A 21,169-nucleotide genomic window follows, 5' to 3' on the forward strand; every position below is an offset into this window, starting at 1 on the left:
TATTTCAAAACTGGTTTCTTAGTCTCTTATGCTTTGCCCTAACAACAAATATAAATACATTATTGTTTGTAGCTTTTGTTGCCATAGAAACCCCATACTGCCAATAATAATAATTTTATATTCTCAATAGTTAAACAACTTTTCTCCAGGCAGGCATTAATATCAGTAATTGGTTTGTCATGCAGCAAATTGCAGCCTATGGCTTGTTTCATACCTGTAAACTCCTCTATGGGAATAGCTCATTATTTTGAACAAGTATTCCAGAACAGGATGTGTATGGATTTTATTTGTTTCAGTTTGTTGGTCGTGGTTTTCTTTCTTTATCAATTTGCAGCAAAAAAGTGAATATAATGGGCTTCTCTAGCAGGTAGTTAAGATGTCCAGAAATAAATCCCTTACTACTTGGCAAATAAATAACTTTTGCAGCCATACATACATGACATCATGTCTCCCAATGTATTTCAGCTATTTAAAGTTATGAATAGGTGCTAAAACATTATTTCCTACGAGAAGCAAGTCTAGTGCATTTGACAGACAGTTCAGAGAATCAACTCAAATGAAGGGGAAGCTTTGTGGAAGTGTTTTTGCTTGGTCTTTGGTTTGGTTTGTTTCTGCTGAGTGAGGTGTTTACTGCCATTCTGTATTTTCAAGGGATTTAATGCCACACTGCTTTTTAGAAAAGAATTAGGGAACATAGCAGCCTGTAAGAAATCAATACCTTAAATATAGTCCTTGGCAGTTCGAAAGTTGATTGGTGAGGACCGTGACAATATAGCCAGCTCTTTATTTCTCATCTCATCTGAGATGAAATGTTGTTTATAAAGACTGGAGTCTCGACAGGCACCATCATGCAGAAATAAATGTGCAGGATTATTTAAGCTGGAAACACGTTAAGCTTCATATTCTTTAGCTGACCTTGCTCATTTTTCTCCAGCTTGAATACATGAGTGGTGGGGTGATGTCTTAACCAGCCAGCAGCACAATGTGAAAATGCTCTTGAAGAAGCTTCACAGTTGTTACTTTAAAATATATAATGTCTTGTGGTGTATGCTTGAGGCCAGTGCTCCGTTTTCCACCACCAAACTTCCAGGGAGGAGCAGGGAATTAAACAGGCACCTTAGCAGTCAGAAAGGTTTGTACTGTTATAGAACTCAGGTGCTTAAAAAAACTGTCACTGGAGATCCCAAGCCTAGTATGCTCAGCCTTTTAGTGACACTTTCATCAGGATTAGTGCGTGGAGCTGATGATTATCAGCTATCAGAAGGAGATACCTCCTGCTTCAGTGTTGAATTGAAATTTTCAAGGTGTCAACTCTACCCTTAAGTGAGAATTGGGGTGGGGTGTGGAGGTGTCAGGAAAATGAGCTAAAAGCTTTTCAGCGGTTGGAGTTCATTTTACATAGGTCATCCTGTATTATTAGAATATAATTAGAATTCTGACAATAATCAGATGTGATTTGGAGAGATGACTTCATGTTGAAAGTATTACAAAGCCTTAGCACAAGTAATCTGTCTGTCTTGGTGTTCATGAAGGGGAGGGTTTCCTTCATGTTCCTGTATCACCAGGGCATGAATGTTTCTATGTGAGAACATTATTAGAACATTAGTTAGTGAAACATGTGATTTACTGTTAATTAATTCACGTGGGTGTTGTTCCTGACTGGATGTGTCGTCTACCTCTAGAAGCCTGGATAAAATGCTGAATTTTGATGGATTAAAAGTACAAAACTGAAATTTATGATAAAACCCTGTGGGTAAGGAACATTTATAACTGCTGTTGTCCTATGGTATTCAAGCTCTGGCTGGATATAGGAATGTTTGAACAAGTAATATATCAGCAGGGTAAAATCAGGAAATGAGGAAATTGAAGGTTGTGTTTTGTAGCAGAATTATTAGGTAGCCTGAAATAAGAGTAGTGCAAGTTATCATGTAGGCAGCAGATCTGTTACAGATACGTATTTTTATTTTTCCAGGAACAGCTAATTGAAGACAGACCAGGAGTTTCTTATTAATTTCTCTGGGATTGTATTCCACAAAAGGGGGGTTTTGTGAGAACACTGCACACACAGGTTCAATAATCTTATGTATTCTTTGAGTGGAGATTTTATTTATTTTTAGTTGTGATAAATTTTAGAGATGGCTTCTTAGGTGGATGTAGATTGTTCTAGGAAAGCAGTGATTGAAAGCTCTAAAAAAGTGGGTTTTACTAGTCAGAGACAATGAGCTAGAAAATACTATAAACTTTTCTTGGTGACAGTTCAGAAAGTGTACTTTCTTTTTCCTTTCTGTTTTTTCAAAAATCTTGTGCAGTGAAGTCTGATACAGCCACAGCAAGCACTGAGTTAGAACCTAGGAACACATGCAGGGGGAAAGAAGAGCTTGATCCTGCTGGTAGGTGAGGCAGGGACAGAACACCAAACCACTGAAGAGTGGGTTGGGAAGACTAAATTTGTTTTGTTCTCCCCCAACAACTTAGGTGCAGGACCAAGTTTGTGATTACTCAGCTCATCTGAAGGAGAAGGGCATGACTGCTGCTTTGCAGTGCCTCGAGTTTCACCTCCTTTTGTTAATGGTTCAGCTGTTTTGATGATGAATATATGTGGTGTTGAGGGAAATGAAAGTAAAGACCCATAGAATGTGACTGTATCCAAACTGCAGAGCCGGCTGTAGCATCTGCAGCACCGGATTTCAGGTGGCTGCTGCTTGTCAGGTTTTGCTGCCCATCTATTCTGTGAAACTTTTTAAAACCCTTGGAAGTCTACTGGTTCAGTAGTGCTGAGCAAGAGGTAGGTGTTGTTTTAACTGTAGCTTCGGGACTCTTTTTTTAGCAGCAGTCATAACTTCAGCTTGGGGGCTGCCAGTTGGCAGAGGGACGCTGGGGGCTCTCAAGCAGGGAGGGCTTGGGTCGGAGCTGTGAGGGAGAGGTGGGCTGGGGAGGTGGTGACAAACATATCCTGTCCAGTAACACAACAGGCAGGCAAAGGTTTACATAAAGCCAGAAGAGCTAATTTCGAGAAGGAACCTTCTTGTTCTTTGGAATTCTGAATGCTTTTGTGTGTCCCAAGGCCTTCCAAAGTAATTAAATCTTGATCTCACAGGTGCTATCATGTATAGCAGTGTAGTACTAAGGGACCAGGCATGGGTTTCACTGTAGGTCTTTTGGAGTCAGTTTATCACTTACCTGTGTGTGCTGAGTGGGAGAAACAGAAGATGTTCCCATCACCAAGAAGTCATCACGATCTCTTGTGCTGGCTTTGCGTGACATTGTCAAAGAGAGAGGGGAAGGGTTAAAAAAAGCCATTCATTCAGCACATTTGTTTCCAGGCACTACAGAGAGAGGAGCTGTCTTCAGTTTAAAGCGTGCTGATTGAAAAGTATTTTCACACCAACACATCCTTACTAATATTCCGTGCAGTCACGCTCCTGCCTGTCACTTTGTGATGTGGGCTTTGTGCAGCTGCAGGAAGGAGTTCACTGAGCCCCCCTCAATCACCTGACAGTGTGAAGGAAAGGCTGCTCGTGCTCTGAGTGCTGTTGTAGCCAGTGAGCTTTCTGCAGTAAGGATTGCACCCTGATAGCTGTGTCTTTTTGAACAGCAGCCACAGGGAGTGGGAGATGAGAGCAAATTGTCAGGACAGAAGGACACAGGACAAGTGGATGTCTGGTTGAACTCTTGAAGGCTGTTGCTGAGTGTGGGGCAAAAGGAACTTGTCTTGCCTTATTGGCATTATAGGAGGGAGTGGAGAAGCTGGGAATGTCCAGGCATCCTCAGATGTATTTGTTTTGTTGTGTATGTCAGCAGTGCCTCTCTAGAAATTTGATTCCAAGTTTAATGAACTTCTGCAGCCACGTCCTGCACACGGGGCAGATGTGCCTAGCTGCAGTTTTCATTCTCAGTCAGTGAACTAACAAGATGTGACCCCTGTTTCTGAGACCTCAGGACGCTCATGGGCCCATGACAGAGGTGCTGTAAACCCATGCCAGGTAAGAGATGTAGATAAATGGGCACTGGGTTGCTTTCAGTGTGGTCTCCTGAAAAGAACTGGGCAGTGGCCAGTGCTGACCTCAGTCTTTTTGTGGGCTAAATTAATGTCTTTATTCTGCTTGGCAGTGTGGGCCAAGAAAAATGTTTAAATGAATGCAAGAATTTATGGTGTGCAAGATGTCTGACAGTATCCTCAGTTGTTTTTGTGCTTCATCAGTGTGGTGTTACAAATGGGCCTGTGTAATGCAGGGGAGACTCTCAGGGGTAGACAATGTGAATGGTGTAGCAGGAGAGGCTGTGCTGGGGCCCATGTAAGTGGGGAAATATCCATCTTGCCCTGCTGTTGGAAGTAATTATTAATCTCTTTCCATGTTGATACCATTTCATGTTTAAAATTTGAAACTGAGGCATAAATTAGTGCCCTACTGCTGCTGATCCACACAAGAGGCATGAGCTTCCAAACAGAAAAAGGCACAAATTCTGAATGCCACTGGGTGTGCTAAAAAATTATTCCATGCTGGAAGGTGAGTTTTAGGCTTGTTCATTTTTATATACTTCTGAAATAAGTATATATATACTATAGTGTGTGTATATATATAGGGTATATATATATACACACACACTACATATATACATACATATATATATACACTATATATATATGAAATAAAATATGCATTAGGAGCTCTCACCCCTTCACTGAGAACCCGTCTTTTTTTTCTCAAGTCCAGATTGGGCAGAACTTCTTGTCTGGATGAGAATTAGGACTCTGACCTCGCATGCTGGGCTTTGTTCTGTTCCTTCTTTGCAGGCTTCAGGTCCAGCCTTTTAACTCTCCAAACTCTTCTGTACCTCTCAGCTGGGGATGAACATTTTACAGAGGAGAATTCGGCAGGGCTTCGTGTCAGGGAGGTGGGAGTTGATGGGAGCTGTTCAGAGAAGGCAAATTCACTCACTGACCCTCAAGGGTGTCTTGTGGACTGCCTTGGCTATGGGCAGGGGAGCAGACTCTACCTCAGCTCCCCTTCTCCAGGTGCTTTTTATTGGTACTGTATGAAATTAAACAGATTGGAATTAAGTGGGTCCTTATGCCTGTTCCCAGCTTGTTATGGATCACTGAAGGCCAGTTTTGGTCGATGTGGAGGGTAAATAGGGCTGACCCTCAGAGTATGAAGGACCCCTCCAAGAGAGGAATGGGACTGCGTGCCAGGAAAGGTAAAAGCACAAGGACTGGGACTAGAGGAGCTTGCCTGGAGGGGGAGGAGGCAGGAAGGATGTAAGTGTGTACTTAGGCCTCAAGGCTTCAAGGAAAGCTGCAAAGAGACATTGGCATTTATCTACAGGAATTAACATGTAGTTGCTTTGTTTTTTAACAGTTAGAAATACCAGGCTCAGTCTGAGTAAAAATTGACCTATCCTCACAGTCACTGAACTTCAGTCGTCCCTGCTGTGTCGCTGGCTCCTGCAGCAGGCAAACCTGACTGCTAGGTACAGGGAAACCAGAGGAAACACTCACTTCCACCCTCTCTGGGTTCTTGGGAGGCAGCTTTTTTAATGGCCATTGTGAAGGTGCCCAAAGGTAGAAGAGAGCCTGGAAGCCACTCCACATCTCCTTCTCCTATTGCAGGTCAGCTTCAGCTTCTTCCTGCGTTCCCCACCCGTCAGTGGACGTTGCAGGTATTTACATAAGGAGCCCAAAAGTCAGCAGATGGACATTACTGGAATAGAGAGAAAAGGGGGCCTTTGGCGTTTTTTGTTGGAAAGCTTGGTATGTGCAGGCTTTGCCTCTTCTGCAGTGCTGTGAGGCCACATGGAGAACCTGCCTGTGGAGGAGAACTTCAGAACTGGAGGAGATTTCTGCCTGGGTCCCCACACTGCTCAGTTTAATGAGGCATGCTGGCTTTTGGCAGGTTTCTGACTGGCTGCCACTCCAGGCCCCTGGCTCATTAGGTAGGATGTTTTTAGGCTCTGGATTGAACTTACTGGTTGGTGGCGGTCTGCTTTTTACACACTCCAATTTACAGAGCTAGTGCCAAGCTACTAAATTATTTAGCTGGGGTTTTAACAGAAACCCCTGTGTAGGCTTAAATTGCTTCCACTCTATTTGGAGTTTCCTGCTCTGCCGGTTTTATTTTATCCCGTGCATGAAAGTGTGGAGGGAGGAATTCACAGCAAAGCACAGAGGCAAAGAGGAAGAACTCAGCCTGAAAGCTGAGGCTGCTTCATCATGAGCAGTGACCTCCTTCCTCTGGCAGTAATGAGATGGGAGAGATTGGGAAAAACAGTGCTAAGAGGTGGCAGTGGGCTAAACCTGGTCAGTGTGTGTGTGTTTCTGTCCTTCACTCAGCAGCCCCCGTGGGCACGTGCTGAGTCCCAGCTGAGGGGCTGCTTTCCACAAAACATCTCCACAGTGTGAAGAGCCAAGGAGCCTGTGCACTCTGAGTGCAGCTACAGCGAGCCAGTCAAGCTTCAAGTGTGAGCTGGAGGGCTTGGAGCAGAGCTGTCACTGAACTCTCTGAATATGTGGTGTGTCTTACAATGTGTAAAACGGCTTAAACCATCTGACTCGGAAGCCGCTGATTGAATTCTGTGTGGGGTTTGCAGGTCTGGCTGAAGAGAAAATTGGACTGTGAGTTATAAAGGCTGCCTTCATCACTCGGTGGCAGGAACAGCACTGCGGTTCCTGTCATTGTCATCATGCTTGAGCTATGTTTGGGGACTGACTGTGTTTAATTGCAGGGCTAATTTACTTAATGTCTCTCCGGGGGTCACTCATAACACTCCTTATTTTGGGGTTTCAGGAAAATTAGGGACAGTAGCAATCCACTGTTGTTCTCGAGGCAGGAATTTTCCAGATGACAGTGGTAGTAACAGCTGTGGCTTAGTTGCAGAGTAACCTGGCTAAACCAAGGAAAATTAGCACTGGCAAGTATGGTAGAGCTTAATGCTTACAAATGAACAATCTCCAATGAAAATATACTACAGGTGTGGGCAGAGGCCACGAGTTCCCCGAGCTGTGTAACTTGGAGGATATGTATATTGGTTTATTGGGAAATCCCTGGCAGTGCCTGTTGGCTCTCAGTCCTGCACATAAAGAATCTTCTGATCACATACGTAGGGATTTGGGTGTAGAGCTGAGGTTGTTACATGTCCTCCCCGGTGTACAACCGCAGATCCCGTTTTGTGACAAACTGGTTGTGCACCTTCCGAGGAGCTCTTTTGTTCCTTTCTGATATCTCCAGTGGGGCATCCAAGGCTGAAATGTGTGCTCAGAGGTCTCTGGTGACGGCTGGCCTAATGTGCCTTGCTCTACTTGTTGTTCTCAAACAGATGGACCTCTCTGTGGAGACCCTCTACGGCTTCATGCAGGAGCGCCAGAAGAAGTACGCCAAATACGCGGAGCAGATCCAGAAGGTCAACGAGATGTCCGCCATCCTTCGCCGGATCCAGATGGGCATCGACCAGACGGTGCCGCTGATGGAGCGGCTGAACAGCATGCTGCCCGAGAGCGAGCGGCTGGAGCCCTTCAGCATGAAACCTGAGCGGGAGCTGAAGGCTTAGCTGACCCCGCAGGCTGCCCCTCTCCATCCTGCGCGCTCTGGAGTCCGGCACGGATTGCTCCCGACAGGCCACGCTGGCGGGTGTTGGAAGCAGAGGGCGGCGCTGCCCGACTCTGCCGGGGCATCGGCTGCCAGAGCTGCACAGCCAGGAATCCAGGAGCTCCCCTGCCCTGCCGTCTGGAGAAGATGATTTACGTTTCTTTCATCTCTCTCCTCTTGCCCTCCTGTCTCCTTTACCGCCTGTGCAGAGACATTTGTTTCATTGCTGTGACTTAGTTGGGGTTTACAGAGGAGGAATTTTCTTTCATCTTTTTTTTTTTACTAAAAAAAATTCAAAGGGATACAGGGTGTGATGAACCTTCTAATATGATTTTTGTGCCACTGGGGTTTAGACGATTAGATGGCTGCAAGGTGTTTCTGACATCCCCTGGCCTTGGAAATATGTGTGTTTTATAGGTGAAAGTGTGAGAGCCAGGAACTGGCTTATTAAAATCTGCCTGTTATAATTAACATGTTTTGCATGGCAAGGTTTTGGCATGTCCTTGAGGTTTCTGTTTCTATGGGCTTGCTAATTTATGAGCCTCTAAAGGAATAACTGTTCTAGATATGTCTGTTAGCGTTAAGCAAGCTTTAGTGTTCCTTTCCCCCTTGCCCTGCAAATGTCCCCATGCCCCAGCTGGTGGCATTTCATGTTCTTCTGACAGGCACTGGTACCAACCTGCTCGCTTTGCATCCCAAAGTTGGACATAAGGTGTCTTTTTTGACTGGGACACTCCAGTTCCCTTGGTGCTGTCTTTTCTACCAGAGAGGTGCACTTGCTTCTTTATCCTCTAGTGTATTGAGTGGAGAGACACAAGAAGTGCTTTGGGTCTTCACCCTGCGGAGCTGCCACTGTGCAGCACCTCTCTGAGCTTTGGGTTCTCCCTGTGTAAACCAGGGATGTTTTACATGCTGCTGTAAAAGTATTTCTAGGTCTAGAAACAGGGTTTAGCAGCCTGCATCACCAGGGCATGGCAGCTCTTGTTGCAGCAGAAAGAGAACGTAACCAGGAGTGAGGAGCCCTTGATTTGCTGGGCAAGGGAGGTTTGTGTGTATTTTGCTGGACCCAGGATGCTGTCGCTGGTGAGGAGGCTGAAGTGCCCATGAACCCCGAGGGTGGGTTTATGTCAGGAGTGCAGTTCCAGTTGTGAGGACAGCCCTCTTTGAGAGTCAGGGACAGACCAGCCTCCAGTACGGCACAAGGTGACTTGCCAAAAGGTTTCCTGTGAGCATTTGGAAATAAGAATGCAGTAGCTTTTTGATTATATTAGTTATTGCCTGGTGGCAAGAAGCAACAGGCTGTTCGTTTGTTGCATTTCCAAAGGCCATATAGTGTAGAGTGAATTTCGGTGATGCAGCAAACTGATGTGCATCTGAACCACAGGGGTGGTTGGACCCCAGGGCCTGCTGAACACTGTCTGAAAGCAGAGTCCTGTAGAGATGAAGCCCCCTGGAATGATGCCCTGGGAAGGGCAATTGACTGCTTCAGAGACGGCAAGGAGCTCAGCAGATTTTTTTAGCCAGGGCAGCAGAGTGGGCCTCCTTGCCTGCTGCTGCCACCCCAGAGGTTTGAACAGTGATATGTACAGTGGCATAGGCTGTGTGTTGCACGGGATGCAACCTCCTTGTTCAGGCTTCCTGCCATATTTTACACTTGCTTTGTTAAAAGCTGACACGAGGCTTAACCCCTGAGAACCTGCTCGTCATGGCCCTGCCCACACGGGCTGTCACTGTCCGTCATGGAATGCGTCTGTGCTTTCTGCCATCAGACACACAGGAATACTGAGCTGCTTTAAATAGCAGCTGCAGCCATTTTTGTCCTCTTTGTCCAGATGATGCTGTCTGGATGTTTAAAATGTGCAACGTTCAGCTGTCTGCCAGATGGGATCATTAATATCCCACACGCTGGCGTGCTGGGAGCCTGTGCTAGCGGGAAGATCCTGATAGTGGATGTCAAGGCAGGGCCCTTGAGATGTTCTCTCCTGTGAGATGCTCTCTCCTGTAAGGTTTCTAGACATCTGGCCTCATGCCATGACGTATCAGATCAAAGCACTGCTCCGTGCAGTGCTAATGAGGGCAAATGAGTAGTGTTCCCATCTGAAGGCTGCAGGACTGAGGGCTGCAAATCAATTGCTAGAAAACACCTGGGCACTGGGCTGAGAATGGGAGAGAATGCTTGTTCCAGGAACACTGGCTGTGCTGCTGGGCCTCAGAGGTAGAGCTTTCAGGCAGCAAGGGCAGACTGTGAAAGGCCTAATAGCTTAACTGGAAAGAAATCAGAGCTGAAAGGGGAAAGGAACCTCTTCCAAAGCTCATATGTCATCACCTGCGTTCCACAGGACAGTCTCTTGTATGGGTGCTGTTCTCAAGCAACAGTTTACAGTTTTATTTAAAACACTGTCATGGCCTTCGTTAACTGTGAGTCTTTGGCCCTCTTGCTAGGGGGAGGACATCTCCTGCCTCATCTCCTTGAGCTGTTTGTTGCTTTGCTCCTTGTTGGCTTTGCTCTACACGCTGCTTTCAGGTGCAGGTGATGCTCAGACTGTCGCTTCACTCCCACGCTGCTCATCAGGAGACTGAGATGTGACTGAAGTCACCTTTCTGCTTATGGATTCCCTTCTCCAAGCCAAACACTCTTGGAGAAGGCCTCAGGTACCTTTCACACAGGTGTAGTGCTGTGAACAGGATAATACGGTGTGCTCACTGAAACCAGGCCTTTCCACCCTTTTCTGCTTTCTGAAGGGGTCTGTGGTTTGGGGTACGAGCTAAGCTTCTTGATATGCAGTCTTCTGAAAAGCTGGGGAAGAGGGTGAGTCTGTGGTTCCCTGCTGGCCTGAAGTGCTCTGGTCCTTCCCCTGACTGCTGTTGTGCTGCCACTGGTGTTGGTTGCATCCCACGCTGGTCCGTGTGCTACCTGTGCAGAAGAGGTTTGCTTTGTTCTTTCTGTTTTTGTAACTGAATGCATTGACAGGGTGCTAAAGTGCCAACCTATCTGCAGGGCAATTTCTGTGAAGATCTGGTGAAGGGGACAGAAAAGAGTTTTCGGGGTTTTTTTTAAGTAAATGTATTTTAAATTAAATATATTTAAATATATTTAAATATTTAAGGTGTGTTTTTTCCTCCTCTAAGCTTTCACACAGAAGGAGTAGAAGAAATACATGTTTTCTCAGCCTCATCCACAGGAACTCTTGGTTATAACATGGTGCTAATAATGCCAGAGAGGTGGGGTTGATCCCTGGATGGGCTTGATGATCCTTGTGGGTCCCTTCCACCTCAGTACTCTGTGATTTCATTCTGTGAAGGAGAATTGCTCACCCAGCAGTCCCCAAAGCCAGGGCAGGTCTGAGGTGGTGTTGGATGGGCTCCAGCGTTCCTACAGCCTTCAAAAGTCATCCTTGGGCATGAGAGAGGAGAGAAAAGCACTCCAAGGTCAGTTCCCAATGTCAGCTGCCTAGAATAAACCTTTTTGTCTTTTTACTGTATTTTTACAGGTGGAGACTGAGCAGTGAGCTCGTAGGGATGCTGTGAAGGTAATGAAATACGATGGCCTCCAACAGGACAGTAACATAACCAGGAATAAATGGGCATTTTGACTTGGTCCAAACATTTTTTATGTGAACTGCTAATCTATGCTGTTTTATCTCAGAAAATGAAACAAATACAGGCTAGCCAGGTGTATGGCTAGCTAATTAAAATGTCTGGGTAGGTGACTTTGGTGAAACGAAAATTAAGTCTTGCTGACATGCATGAGACACATCTCAGTTGTCCCCTGGATTTTGGCTGGAGATGGCATTAGAGTGTCTCTGCACAGAGCTGTCTGCCGGCAGGGGCAGGAGTGGAAGGATGGAGTGGACCAGGAGCAGAGCGAGTCCTGCAAGGCAGGCAGAAAGGAGTGGCAAGTGCATTCTTCAAAAAGCAGAACTTCAGGGAGCAGAGCTGCTGCGATGGGAAGTGGACTTTGGAGTAGGGTAAGGGAAGCTGGAGCAGCGAAATCTTAGATTGTCATGTCAACCTGTTTTGTAGGCTAAGCAGCTCTTGCCATTTAATCAGCGTGGTTCTGGTTTTGCCATGGAATGGCTGCAGCTTTCTATGTAAGAGTTGCTACATCTTGTTTGTAGAAAATAAGCACAGAAACTCACATAGGTTGTTACTTGTGCTCTGGCTGATGGTTTGGTTCCTTTTAGGGAGGCTAAGAATTCTGCATTTCCCTTTCTGGGATTAGGCTTTGAAATTCTCTTTTTAAGAAAAGAAAAAGCTTCTGCTGCTGCACCTGAGTTTGAAGATGCTGTTACACAAACATTGTGATTTGTATGAGCTGTTCTCTGAAGCAGCTTGCTCTGCATGCTTCAGGAGTGACAGAATCAGTCAAAATAAGTATTTAAACAAGTTATTACATTAATCTTCAAATAAGAAGTATGGGAGGCAAGAAAAAAAGGAGGGGGATCATTCTAGGTAACTTAATAAATTTGAAATACTTGCTTCAACAAGACTAAGAGGAGTAGGTTACTCACACCTGTATGAGACACTGAGGGCAGAGAAGTGCCAGGGTTGATCTCCAAGGGAGCAGAAGAGGTGGGGTCTTCAGGAACAGGTAAGAGGCCTAAATGGTTACCGGTGCTGTAAAATCACTCCTACCTGCGACAAGGGGTGCAAAGCTGCTGCGGCCATGTAAGTCATGAACAGGCACAGGGAACGCACACTCCACAACTCCTTCCTCAGCCCTTCTGTATAAACAGGTACCATTTCTGATTTTATTTCATCATACATACAGGTAATGCTCACCACACAACAAGATGAGAACCTCACATCTCTCTGAACCACTCGAATAGCTCTCCATAACACAAATATGCCCAGCAGGCCATACACCGGTGACCATACATTATATCCATACTGAACATGGACACCTCTCCCCTCTCACATCCTCCACTTTGCTTTCCAGACTCCTGCAAACCATTTCCAGTATTGTTCAGGCACAGGACTCTAGTTCAGACAGGAGCCAGGGCACCACCCTGTGCGGGACATGGGGTTAAGGCATCGTCCTATGGGGACATCCCCTAAAAATACCGAGCCTACAGCTTTGATTTGTTCAGGGACTACTGGAAATCACAAGGAGCCACAAGACCAGATTTCAGTTCCTCAGAAGGCAGTCAAGCAAACAAACCTCAAACAGGAGAAGAACCAACACCCAAACACAGAGAAGGGGGGAACACACAGGTCTGAAGGAGCACAAAAGACAGGAAGAATCTGCTTCTGTCTTCAGGGATTGATATGTGTTAACCCCCACTAACTGATTTAAACCACAGATGTGGGCTTGTCCTGAAATCTGGCTGAGAGGAGCCCTGTTAAACTGTTTACATAGGTATACACATGCTGAAAATAGTTGTGATGTAATTGCTTTCACCTGATACGTAAACAGAGACAAGTGCATGTTTAATGAACACCTGATAGGTGTGATGTCAACCTGTCCCTTGCCTGGGCTACCTCTTCTTCCAACATCTACACACGACCCAAACAGAGCCTCCTGGTGCTGTCTCTGTGCTTTTTGCACTTTTTAGGATCAAGTTAATCAACGCTGTAGCTTTCAGTGCTATTTTCAACAGTCCACTGTAGGAAATCAAAGTCACATCCTAGCCACAAAACGAAACAATGACAAAATCTTCTCCACTTTTCAATATAGTAAAACCTGAGATTTGAGTCACAAACTAGCTAAACTTACAGTAAAAAAACCCCTAACATAACCCAAGCTGCTCACTTGAATTAGGGCTTCAGGTTGCTGCTGACAAATTTTTTTTTAAAGCTGTTGGCCTGGGTTAATTATTTGTTACGTGTGATGTACAGTTTTCAGCTGCCTGCACTGAAATGGGACAAAACAATACAGTTTCCCCTCAATGCACATTTTCTGAGGGGTGCTGGGAAAGACCAAGCTGCCTCTTCTCAAAGCCCCTTTCTTTCTCACCACACTCTGAGATGGGACACTGGAGGGAGGCCCCCTTCTGTTTTCCTTGGGTAGCTAGCCAGACTTCCCTTTATCTGATGAACTCAGCAAAACTAATGAAAAGCCAGTCCCAATCCATGCTGGAATGCAATAAAACCCAACCACCTGCATTGCCCCCACCCCACACAGGACTGGGACCATCCATGAAGAGCAGTTCCTCAGTGGTACTGCTCAGTTGAGGATAAAAGCCTACCACATTTTTATCTTAAAAACCACAAAAAAACCGCCCAAAAAACCCCCAAACCAAAAAAGGCCTTCAAGAGCCTCCTACTGAATTATTCACTGGCAAGAAAAGCATGTTGTGGCCACTCGTAGCAGCCACTTCTCTTGCACGTAACCCTACCTATCAACCACTCCATTCCAGCTTAGGAGCCAAAGCAACTCTACCGCTCTCCCAGAAGCCAGCTTAATATAAAAAATATGAACACTGTTTCAAAAGACTGGGGGAAACAGTCCTAAGTATGGTTCATTCATCTTCTCTGAAGCATTGCTGCTGAGCCAATTGAAACACTTGTGCGTAGACAGCTTAAAAAAAAAAAAAACAACACAAAAAACACAAATGTGGCTAGTCCTTACTTGTTCACATTGCTATGAACTGACTACCAGCATGTGGCAGCCATAAAGCCCTAGTTTATTTTTTATATTTTTGAGGTACTTTTTTTTTTCTCTGAAGCAGCTCTCTAGCAAATCACCTAAAGCCTATCCATTAGAACAATAGTTACACCAGTATTTACATTTGTCTGAGCTGTGTGTTCAGACAAGCCTCGCTGTAACCAGTCCCTATGTCCTTTGGAATTGCTCCCGGTCTCCTTACAGGAAAAAGGTCTCCCTCCAGAGGTTGGCTCAGTGTCAGGGCTAAGGTGCACTGGTGAACATATGGGGCACGAGGGGGGGAGAACAAAACTGGTTTTGACAGGTAGGAACGTGTCTCAGTGGAACCAGAGCAAGGTTGATACCAGGAGAGCTTCCTTTATAAAAAACCACTGAAACTGTGCAATCCATTGCATACAACTGCTTCCTCTAAAGACCTCTGAAGTGCTCTGCCCTTCTCCAGGAAAGGAGAGGAGAAGAACCCAGCGGTACCCCTGGTGTCCTCGGGCAGAAGCTCGCTCGTCACCTCTTTGCAGTACTAACCTTTTGCTGTGTTCACACCGAAGCCTCGAGGTTCTTCCCTCCCCCCCACCTTTTTACACGCGATTTCAGATTTACAGGGATCTCTCAAACGCTGGGGGAGCAGCCTGGAGGGGGAAGCAGCTCTGATACAGACACACAACAAGGCCGTTGCCCGCCCCTCAGGACACTTCGATGATTTCCATGCTGCCTGAGAAACTTGACTGACTGCCTACTTTGCCCAGTTCTTCCCTGGATCTACTGTCCGACATGATGCTCTCCCCAAACTCCATCTGGCAGCTTCTGCGCTTGAACTGCTTCTCGAAGGAGCTCTCCTCGTGCCAGCTCCTGCGGGAGTCGCCGCGGTCGCCCTGCTTCGCCCTCCTGCGCACGGCGCAGGCCTGCTCGCAGCCCGAGGGCAGCTGGCTGCAGCTGCAGGCCGAGCAGCCCCCGCCCTGCCCCAACACGGCCGAGGCCGAGTAGAACCGGGAGGACTCTGCTGCGAAGTACCAGCTGTTGGTAAGGGACGCGGCCGACGTCTGAGGAGCCAGGATGTCCGAGTGCCAGCCCTTGAGGCCCAGCCCGGCGGCAGACTTTGCCAGGTGCTGCTGGCTGGTGGAGAGGCCGAACAAGAAGTTCGTTCTGTAGTTGTCCTCCACGCTGCCGCTGCGGTGCAGGGGGTACAGGAGCGACCGCTGCGTGGTGGCACCGCCGCTGCCTCTCCCCGGGTGTTGCCGCTTGCCCTGGCCGTCCAGCTGCCACGTGTTCGGGGACTTTTGGGGAGGGTTTGCTTCCTCTTTGTCGGGGCTGGTTTCTGGGGTCTGCTCCGACACCTCCTGGACAGGGGAGAACTGGCACAGTTTGCTGCCACCCTCCAAAGCAGCTGCATGTTTGTAGTACTCCAGGGTGTCTTCGGCGGAGGCAAAGCCCTGAACTGCTGCGGTCACGCGGTTGCCACTGGAGGAGTAGGACACGGATTTGATATCCAAGGAGAAGGAGCGCTTCAGCCGGTTGCTGTCTTCCACCTTATCCAGGGAGACGTGCAGCCCGTTCATGCCCTGCACCAGCGGGCCATCTTCCAGAGGGGACAGGTGCCCTCGTGCTGCGCTGCCACAGTCCGTGGGTTTCTGCTCCGCCACCTCGGAGGCGGCAGCGATGCAGAGCTGGTTCAGGGACAGGCTCTGCCCCCCGTCCGGAACCTGCACGTGCTCGCTGCTTTTCTCCAGGTGCAGAAGTTTCAACTTACTAATGTGTCCAGGCTGACCACCCTGGTTTTTTATCTTTTTCTCAAAGTCCAAAAGCTGGCCCAGGAAATTGAAGTTGGGAGAAATAGTCGGCCTCTTTTCTTTCACAAATCTGGTAAGAAGGGACAAAGAAACCAAGAATTACTTGAAGAGCCTGCTGCTCAGACCTAGGATAACCCCAAAGTGAATGTTGCCAATGTCTACAGCCTGTTCTTAACTTAGCTTGGACTAGGGCTTCAATCAAGCACAAGTAACTTGAGGATGGAGTTAAAAAAAGGCAGTTTTAAGCAAAATAATGCTGGAGGCTGTCAGTTGTCTCTATAGCTTACTTAAAGGTGGCTAAAAAGTGGGTAGGGAAGAAAGCATTTTTTTTAACTCTTCATGATGTCCACAAGTGATTTGAGTGCATCATTTTTCCTTATTTCCTTCATCAGTGGGATCTTTGCTACCTTGGTTTCTGACTGGAGTCAAGAGCTCCTCAAGTTTTGCACGAACAACATTTGAGCTTTAGCCAAGAGACCCTTCCCCAGCGTTCCAAGGGATGACATCACATGTTCCTTCCACCTCTCATGCTGTTGTTACTGCAGCGAGCCCTTCCTACCCTGTTTATCACTGTCAGGCAAGACAAAGAGCCACAACAGATTCTGACCTTACCCAGCAAGTTCCAGCCATTCCTACCCCACACTGGCACTGATAATCAAAAAGAAAAACAGAAAGGTGCAAATGCAGCATTAAAACAAAGAGCATTCTCTCAGGTCCCGTAGGTGTTCAGCAGTAAAAGGGCAACAGGATTGCACAGGTGTGCCCATCCAAGCATGCTGTCATGTACTGAGCTGAGTGTGCAGGGATACTGAAAATGTTTTGCTGAGCCAGAGTTCTAACTGTATGATAAAGACCTCAGTAATAGAAGTCATGTCACATACTTCAAAGCTAAATACAAAAGCACACTTCCTACCTGTCTGATTTCCAGCATAGCTAAATAAGTACTCTGCTTTTGCAGGCTGCAAAGCAGAAAGCTGCCCAAAGCCCTCCTCCTCTGGTTTTGGGTTGCTTTTTTTTTAAAGAAACATTCCTGGACAAAAGAATTAACAAGGGGAAGAAACCTTGAGGAGCTAAATGTAGTACAAGCACACATACATGTCACGGGGAAAATTAAATATTATTAAAAATACAATCTCTCTGGGGAAACCTACAGAAGATGAGTGTGCAGTCATTAAACCCAGCCTGAGAAAACAGGGAAGGTGTGCTTGTGGCTGTGTGATGTCTATTCAACATGATTCATTTTTTCCTGGAGGAAGTCTGTGCTTAAAACAGGAGTGTGCAGAGGACAGGGAACCACCAGGTAAAATGTTTGCTGCTACCCTTGCTCCTATAACATCAGTCACTGTAAAATGAGCCAACAGGGAAAAGAATTAGTATGAAAAGGAAATTTCTTCTTACCTGTAAGCTTCATCCAGGGACATGTCCATTCTCTTCATGATGTAGGCGATGGCGATGGTGGCAGAGCGAGATATCCCAGCTAAGCAGTGCACTAACACACGGCCATTTGATGCTTTTGCTTTTTCTAGCAAAGAAATTGGCAGGAGTCAAAGTCTGCAGCATTTACCATGATGAGAAGTTTGCAAAGAAAGCAATATGTTGTTTAAAATTATTCAAAACTTCCAAATTAATTCCTAATTACAAATCTCACGGAAGCTTTGAACAAAAAAATCACTTATTTTCTCCAGTAGTGTTCAGCACTGAGTGTAGAAAAGCATAACACACAGAGGAAACATACTGCAGTTACAGTGCACCTCAATTTAATGTGCACATAAACCACCCTATTTACATGTCTGGGGAAGGTAATTGTTTCTAATTTTATATCCAAGTAACAAGCAAGCATTCACGATGGAACAATCTGGCCAGCTCAGATTTGGCTAGCTCACTGCTCACAGGTCAAGACAGGAGCTGTATGTCCAAATTTCTCCTTCACTCCCTGCAGACAATATATTAGGACTCTACCAGGCTGCCTGAAAGCAGAGTTGTGCTCTTAAGTGTTTTTGTTCCTTCATGCTGGAACATGCAGTGGCAGAATGTTATTTTGCTGTGTTATTTTGCTTCTGTGCTTATGAAGTGATGCTGATTGTGCACACAGATCCTGAGGGTATTTTCATACCACCCAGAAAGCACTCAGGGCTTCTCCAACCATAACAGCAAGGCAGACGCACAGAGGAACCAAAAAACCGTTTTAGAGAGAGAGAGAGAGAATTTGGATTTTCTTCTCACCTATAAAATCGACTGATTTGTCCAACCAAGGCAAAATTTTCTCACAAAAGCTGTCGTTCACAGGCACTCTGAGGAAATGGGATTCTGGAATAAAGTCAGGCTTGGGACAAGTATTGCTGGCATTCAGGACGTAGCCAATGTCGTTCTGCTGCATCAGCTCCTAGGAGAGAGAACAGATTAAGCCTAGAGAAGGCAAAAGGTACCTCTGGCACATTGCAAAGCTGAAAACCCAACTGAAATTTGTGTTGGAATTCTTTTAGCTGTATAAGGGACATTCTTTTGAGAAAAAGGTAAAACTCCTCAGCTTTCAATTCTTTTAACAGCTTTTAATGAGACATCCAGTGGATGCAAATAACATTTGGACTGCAAATCCCATAAAAACAAAGTTAACAAAGAACAGGAATAACAGTAGAATACCTTCTGCTGCTTTGAAGCATCGCTTGTAAGAGAATGAATTTTTTGCTACTTTGGTTTAAAAGTTCTCCCTGTGCAAGCTGACACCAAACACTTCCCACGTGCTGACCTGAGTATGTGTTCCCCAGATCACATATCTGAGGTTGCCCTGTCACAGGTACTGGTGAGAAATATGAAATATGAAAGCACACTCAAGCCATCACAGTTCCACAGTTATGCAAGGTTTTTTGCTGTGGAATTGATTATTGAAATGGGAACAAAAAGCCTGCAGATGCCAAGTCTGAGATCTGCAAGCCAAAAAACCACCCCAAAATATTAGTGCTTGTCTTTGGGACTAAGGTTAAAGAAAGGAGTTATGCTTCCTTCTACTCCAAAGTATCAATCATTCCCTGTGCAACCTGCTCCAGTGTAACAACCACAACAGTGCCTTCTTTGTAAGGCACCCGAGAGGAAGAAGTGAATTATGATGGGAGGAAGATCCAGAAATCCCAATACTAACAACTTTGTGAAAAGAAGGTAAATGCTCTTTTGTAAGCCTATTTACATTTTATGACTTGTTTAATCTGAAAATTAATAGCACCCTAAAATGTTATTTTGTTCCAGGAAATAAAATCCAGGTCTGGAAGAAAAGAAAGAGAATAGTTATGTAAGCAGGAGAGCAGAAGAGTTTAAATACCAGTTTAAAATGCTGGTACAAACCTTGAGATGTAAGTAGGAGGCTTGTTCAGGCCCATAACCACAACACAGATTTTTTTTCTCTGTCATACTGACTTTCAGAAAGGACACTATCACTGCCATCTAGGTTAGAATTTCATCTCCCTCTCTTTCACAAAGAGCAGTGACTGTCAGCACCCTCTTGCAATGCCACAGAGATAACCACAACGTATCACACTGAGACCCAAAACTGAAACAAACTTTTCTCTTAGAATTTTCACAAGGTTTTCAGCATTGCAACACTGCAAAAAATACTATGAACATTTTCAGACTTAAACATTTAGAAAGAAATCTGTAAGAAGAAATATAAAAATCCTCCTAAGACTTTCCTGAATGAATCATCAGTTCTGCTGAAGGACACAAACAAAGCATTTGTGTTTGTGTATCTTTCCTAAATAAAGCACTATCAGCAGAGGTATTAATGGCAAAGAGCTTCAGTATTTTTAAAAGATCATGACTACAGACAGTCCTGCAACAAGAGGAGCATTTCCCTAGCCATTCACTCAGAGATTATAAGCTTATAAAGATCCTAAAAGGGTAGGTTCATCTTGATAAAGTATCAAAATCTTTAAACCATCAGGTCAAATTAGTAATGCAGATATTTTTGAGACAATTTAATTTTAGAGAAATCATTGTGTCTGGTGAATAGAAGGAATCATGAGAACTCACAGACAGCATTTGAAGGCAAAAATAAGGTCAGTGTGTACAAATACATCTTAATATTTGGAAATCTTCCTAGAATTTTTCAGCAATTTGGTTTGTTTGGTTTTGGTTTTTTGTTTTTAAACTGGACTTGAATAGAAAACATTAAAGGTGGAAGCCATTCTGCATTTTCCAGAGGCAGCCATGAACACCGAAGAGGTGGGATAAACCACCCACACTCAGGTCTAATTCAGTGCAGTGAACACTGCCCAGAACAAAGCAATTCCCGAGTTTGGGCAAAGCAAGAGGAAAAAGATACAAAAAATAAGTAGATCTGAGGAGTCACACCAGTGGAGTTCCAGTCACATCCCAAACACAGCCCTGGCCCCGGAGGACAACAAGAAGTTGTTCCCTCCCTCCCCACCCTGTCCTAGAATAGCACCTGCCCTTATACCCCGAAACAGCAGAAGAGCACCTTTCTAATACCCTGCAGTTGAAAGCAAAGATTTTTTTTTTTTTTAATTAGTCAGTTCCTGCTGTCTTTTGTCTGGGGACCACGAATTACTTTTGTGGTAGGAATAGTAATAAGCTGCTTTGACATCCGTAAGTGAATCAAGTTTGAATTGTTGACTCACTACCTGGCCATAAAGACAGGGAAGATTTTAAAGGACAAAGCAGATGCAGTGACTGCTGACTATCCTCCACTTCTGCCCTCTCTATTAAAGCACAGTTACCCTCTATATGATTACTTGGGTTTCAAAAATGCCCTTAAAGTAACGAAAAATAGCCTAAAAATATATTCAGACTGGAAGCAATATGAGTTACCTCCTCATGGAAGCAAACATTTGTTGATATTCATAGGAATACAGACCTACAGCAATTTGAGACAAGCTCTTTTAAACATCTGATAGTCCAGCGTCCTACCAGTGATACATTTGATGACTTTGCTGACTATTTTAAATACATAAAAATATTCTGTGCTATTCTTTAGGAGCAGAAATTGCTAAATGCACCTGTACTTAGAAACAGTAGAGAAGTTTCTTAGTGCAGTGCTACCATAAAAGCTCATTTTAGACAACCCCACTGACTGTCCAGATCTGAGCATTTCAGTCGATGTACAGAGATTTGTTTGCAGCAGCTTTAGCTGTAGCCATGAATGATGACAGAAGCATGGACACAGGTCCAGGGCACTCACCCAAGTG

At 45.3% G+C, this 21,169-nt stretch overlaps 2 protein-coding genes across 8 annotated transcripts in view; one reads left to right on the forward strand and one right to left on the reverse strand.

Moving 5' to 3' along the window:
* The window catches only part of BORCS5 (BLOC-1 related complex subunit 5), a 49,882-nt gene extending 39,198 nt beyond the window's left edge, over positions 1 to 10,684 (forward strand). For all 4 annotated transcript variants that reach the window (XM_050323473.1, XM_050323474.1, XM_050323472.1 and 1 more), the window contains one exon: positions 7,315 to 10,684. In XM_050323473.1, the coding sequence (XP_050179430.1) occupies positions 7,315 to 7,545 (231 nt within the window). In that variant the 3' untranslated portion in view covers positions 7,546 to 10,684. The remainder of the gene's footprint in view (positions 1 to 7,314) is intronic.
* Positions 10,685 to 10,774: 90 nt separating this feature from the next.
* DUSP16 (dual specificity phosphatase 16) overlaps positions 10,775 to 21,169 on the reverse strand; it is a 44,794-nt gene continuing 34,399 nt past the window's right edge. For all 4 annotated transcript variants that reach the window (XM_050323466.1, XM_050323465.1, XM_050323468.1 and 1 more), the window contains exons 5-7: positions 18,198 to 18,357; positions 17,373 to 17,496; positions 10,775 to 16,044 (exon numbers count right to left, since the gene is read on the reverse strand). In XM_050323466.1, the coding sequence (XP_050179423.1) occupies positions 14,871 to 16,044; positions 17,373 to 17,496; positions 18,198 to 18,357 (1,458 nt within the window). In that variant the 3' untranslated portion in view covers positions 10,775 to 14,870. The remainder of the gene's footprint in view (positions 16,045 to 17,372; positions 17,497 to 18,197; positions 18,358 to 21,169) is intronic.

The sequence above is a fragment of the Myiozetetes cayanensis genome, unplaced genomic scaffold, assembly GCF_022539395.1.
Source record: "Myiozetetes cayanensis isolate MyiCay16 unplaced genomic scaffold, myiCay2020 scf3, whole genome shotgun sequence".
Classification (NCBI taxonomy): Eukaryota; Metazoa; Chordata; class Aves; order Passeriformes; family Tyrannidae; genus Myiozetetes; species Myiozetetes cayanensis.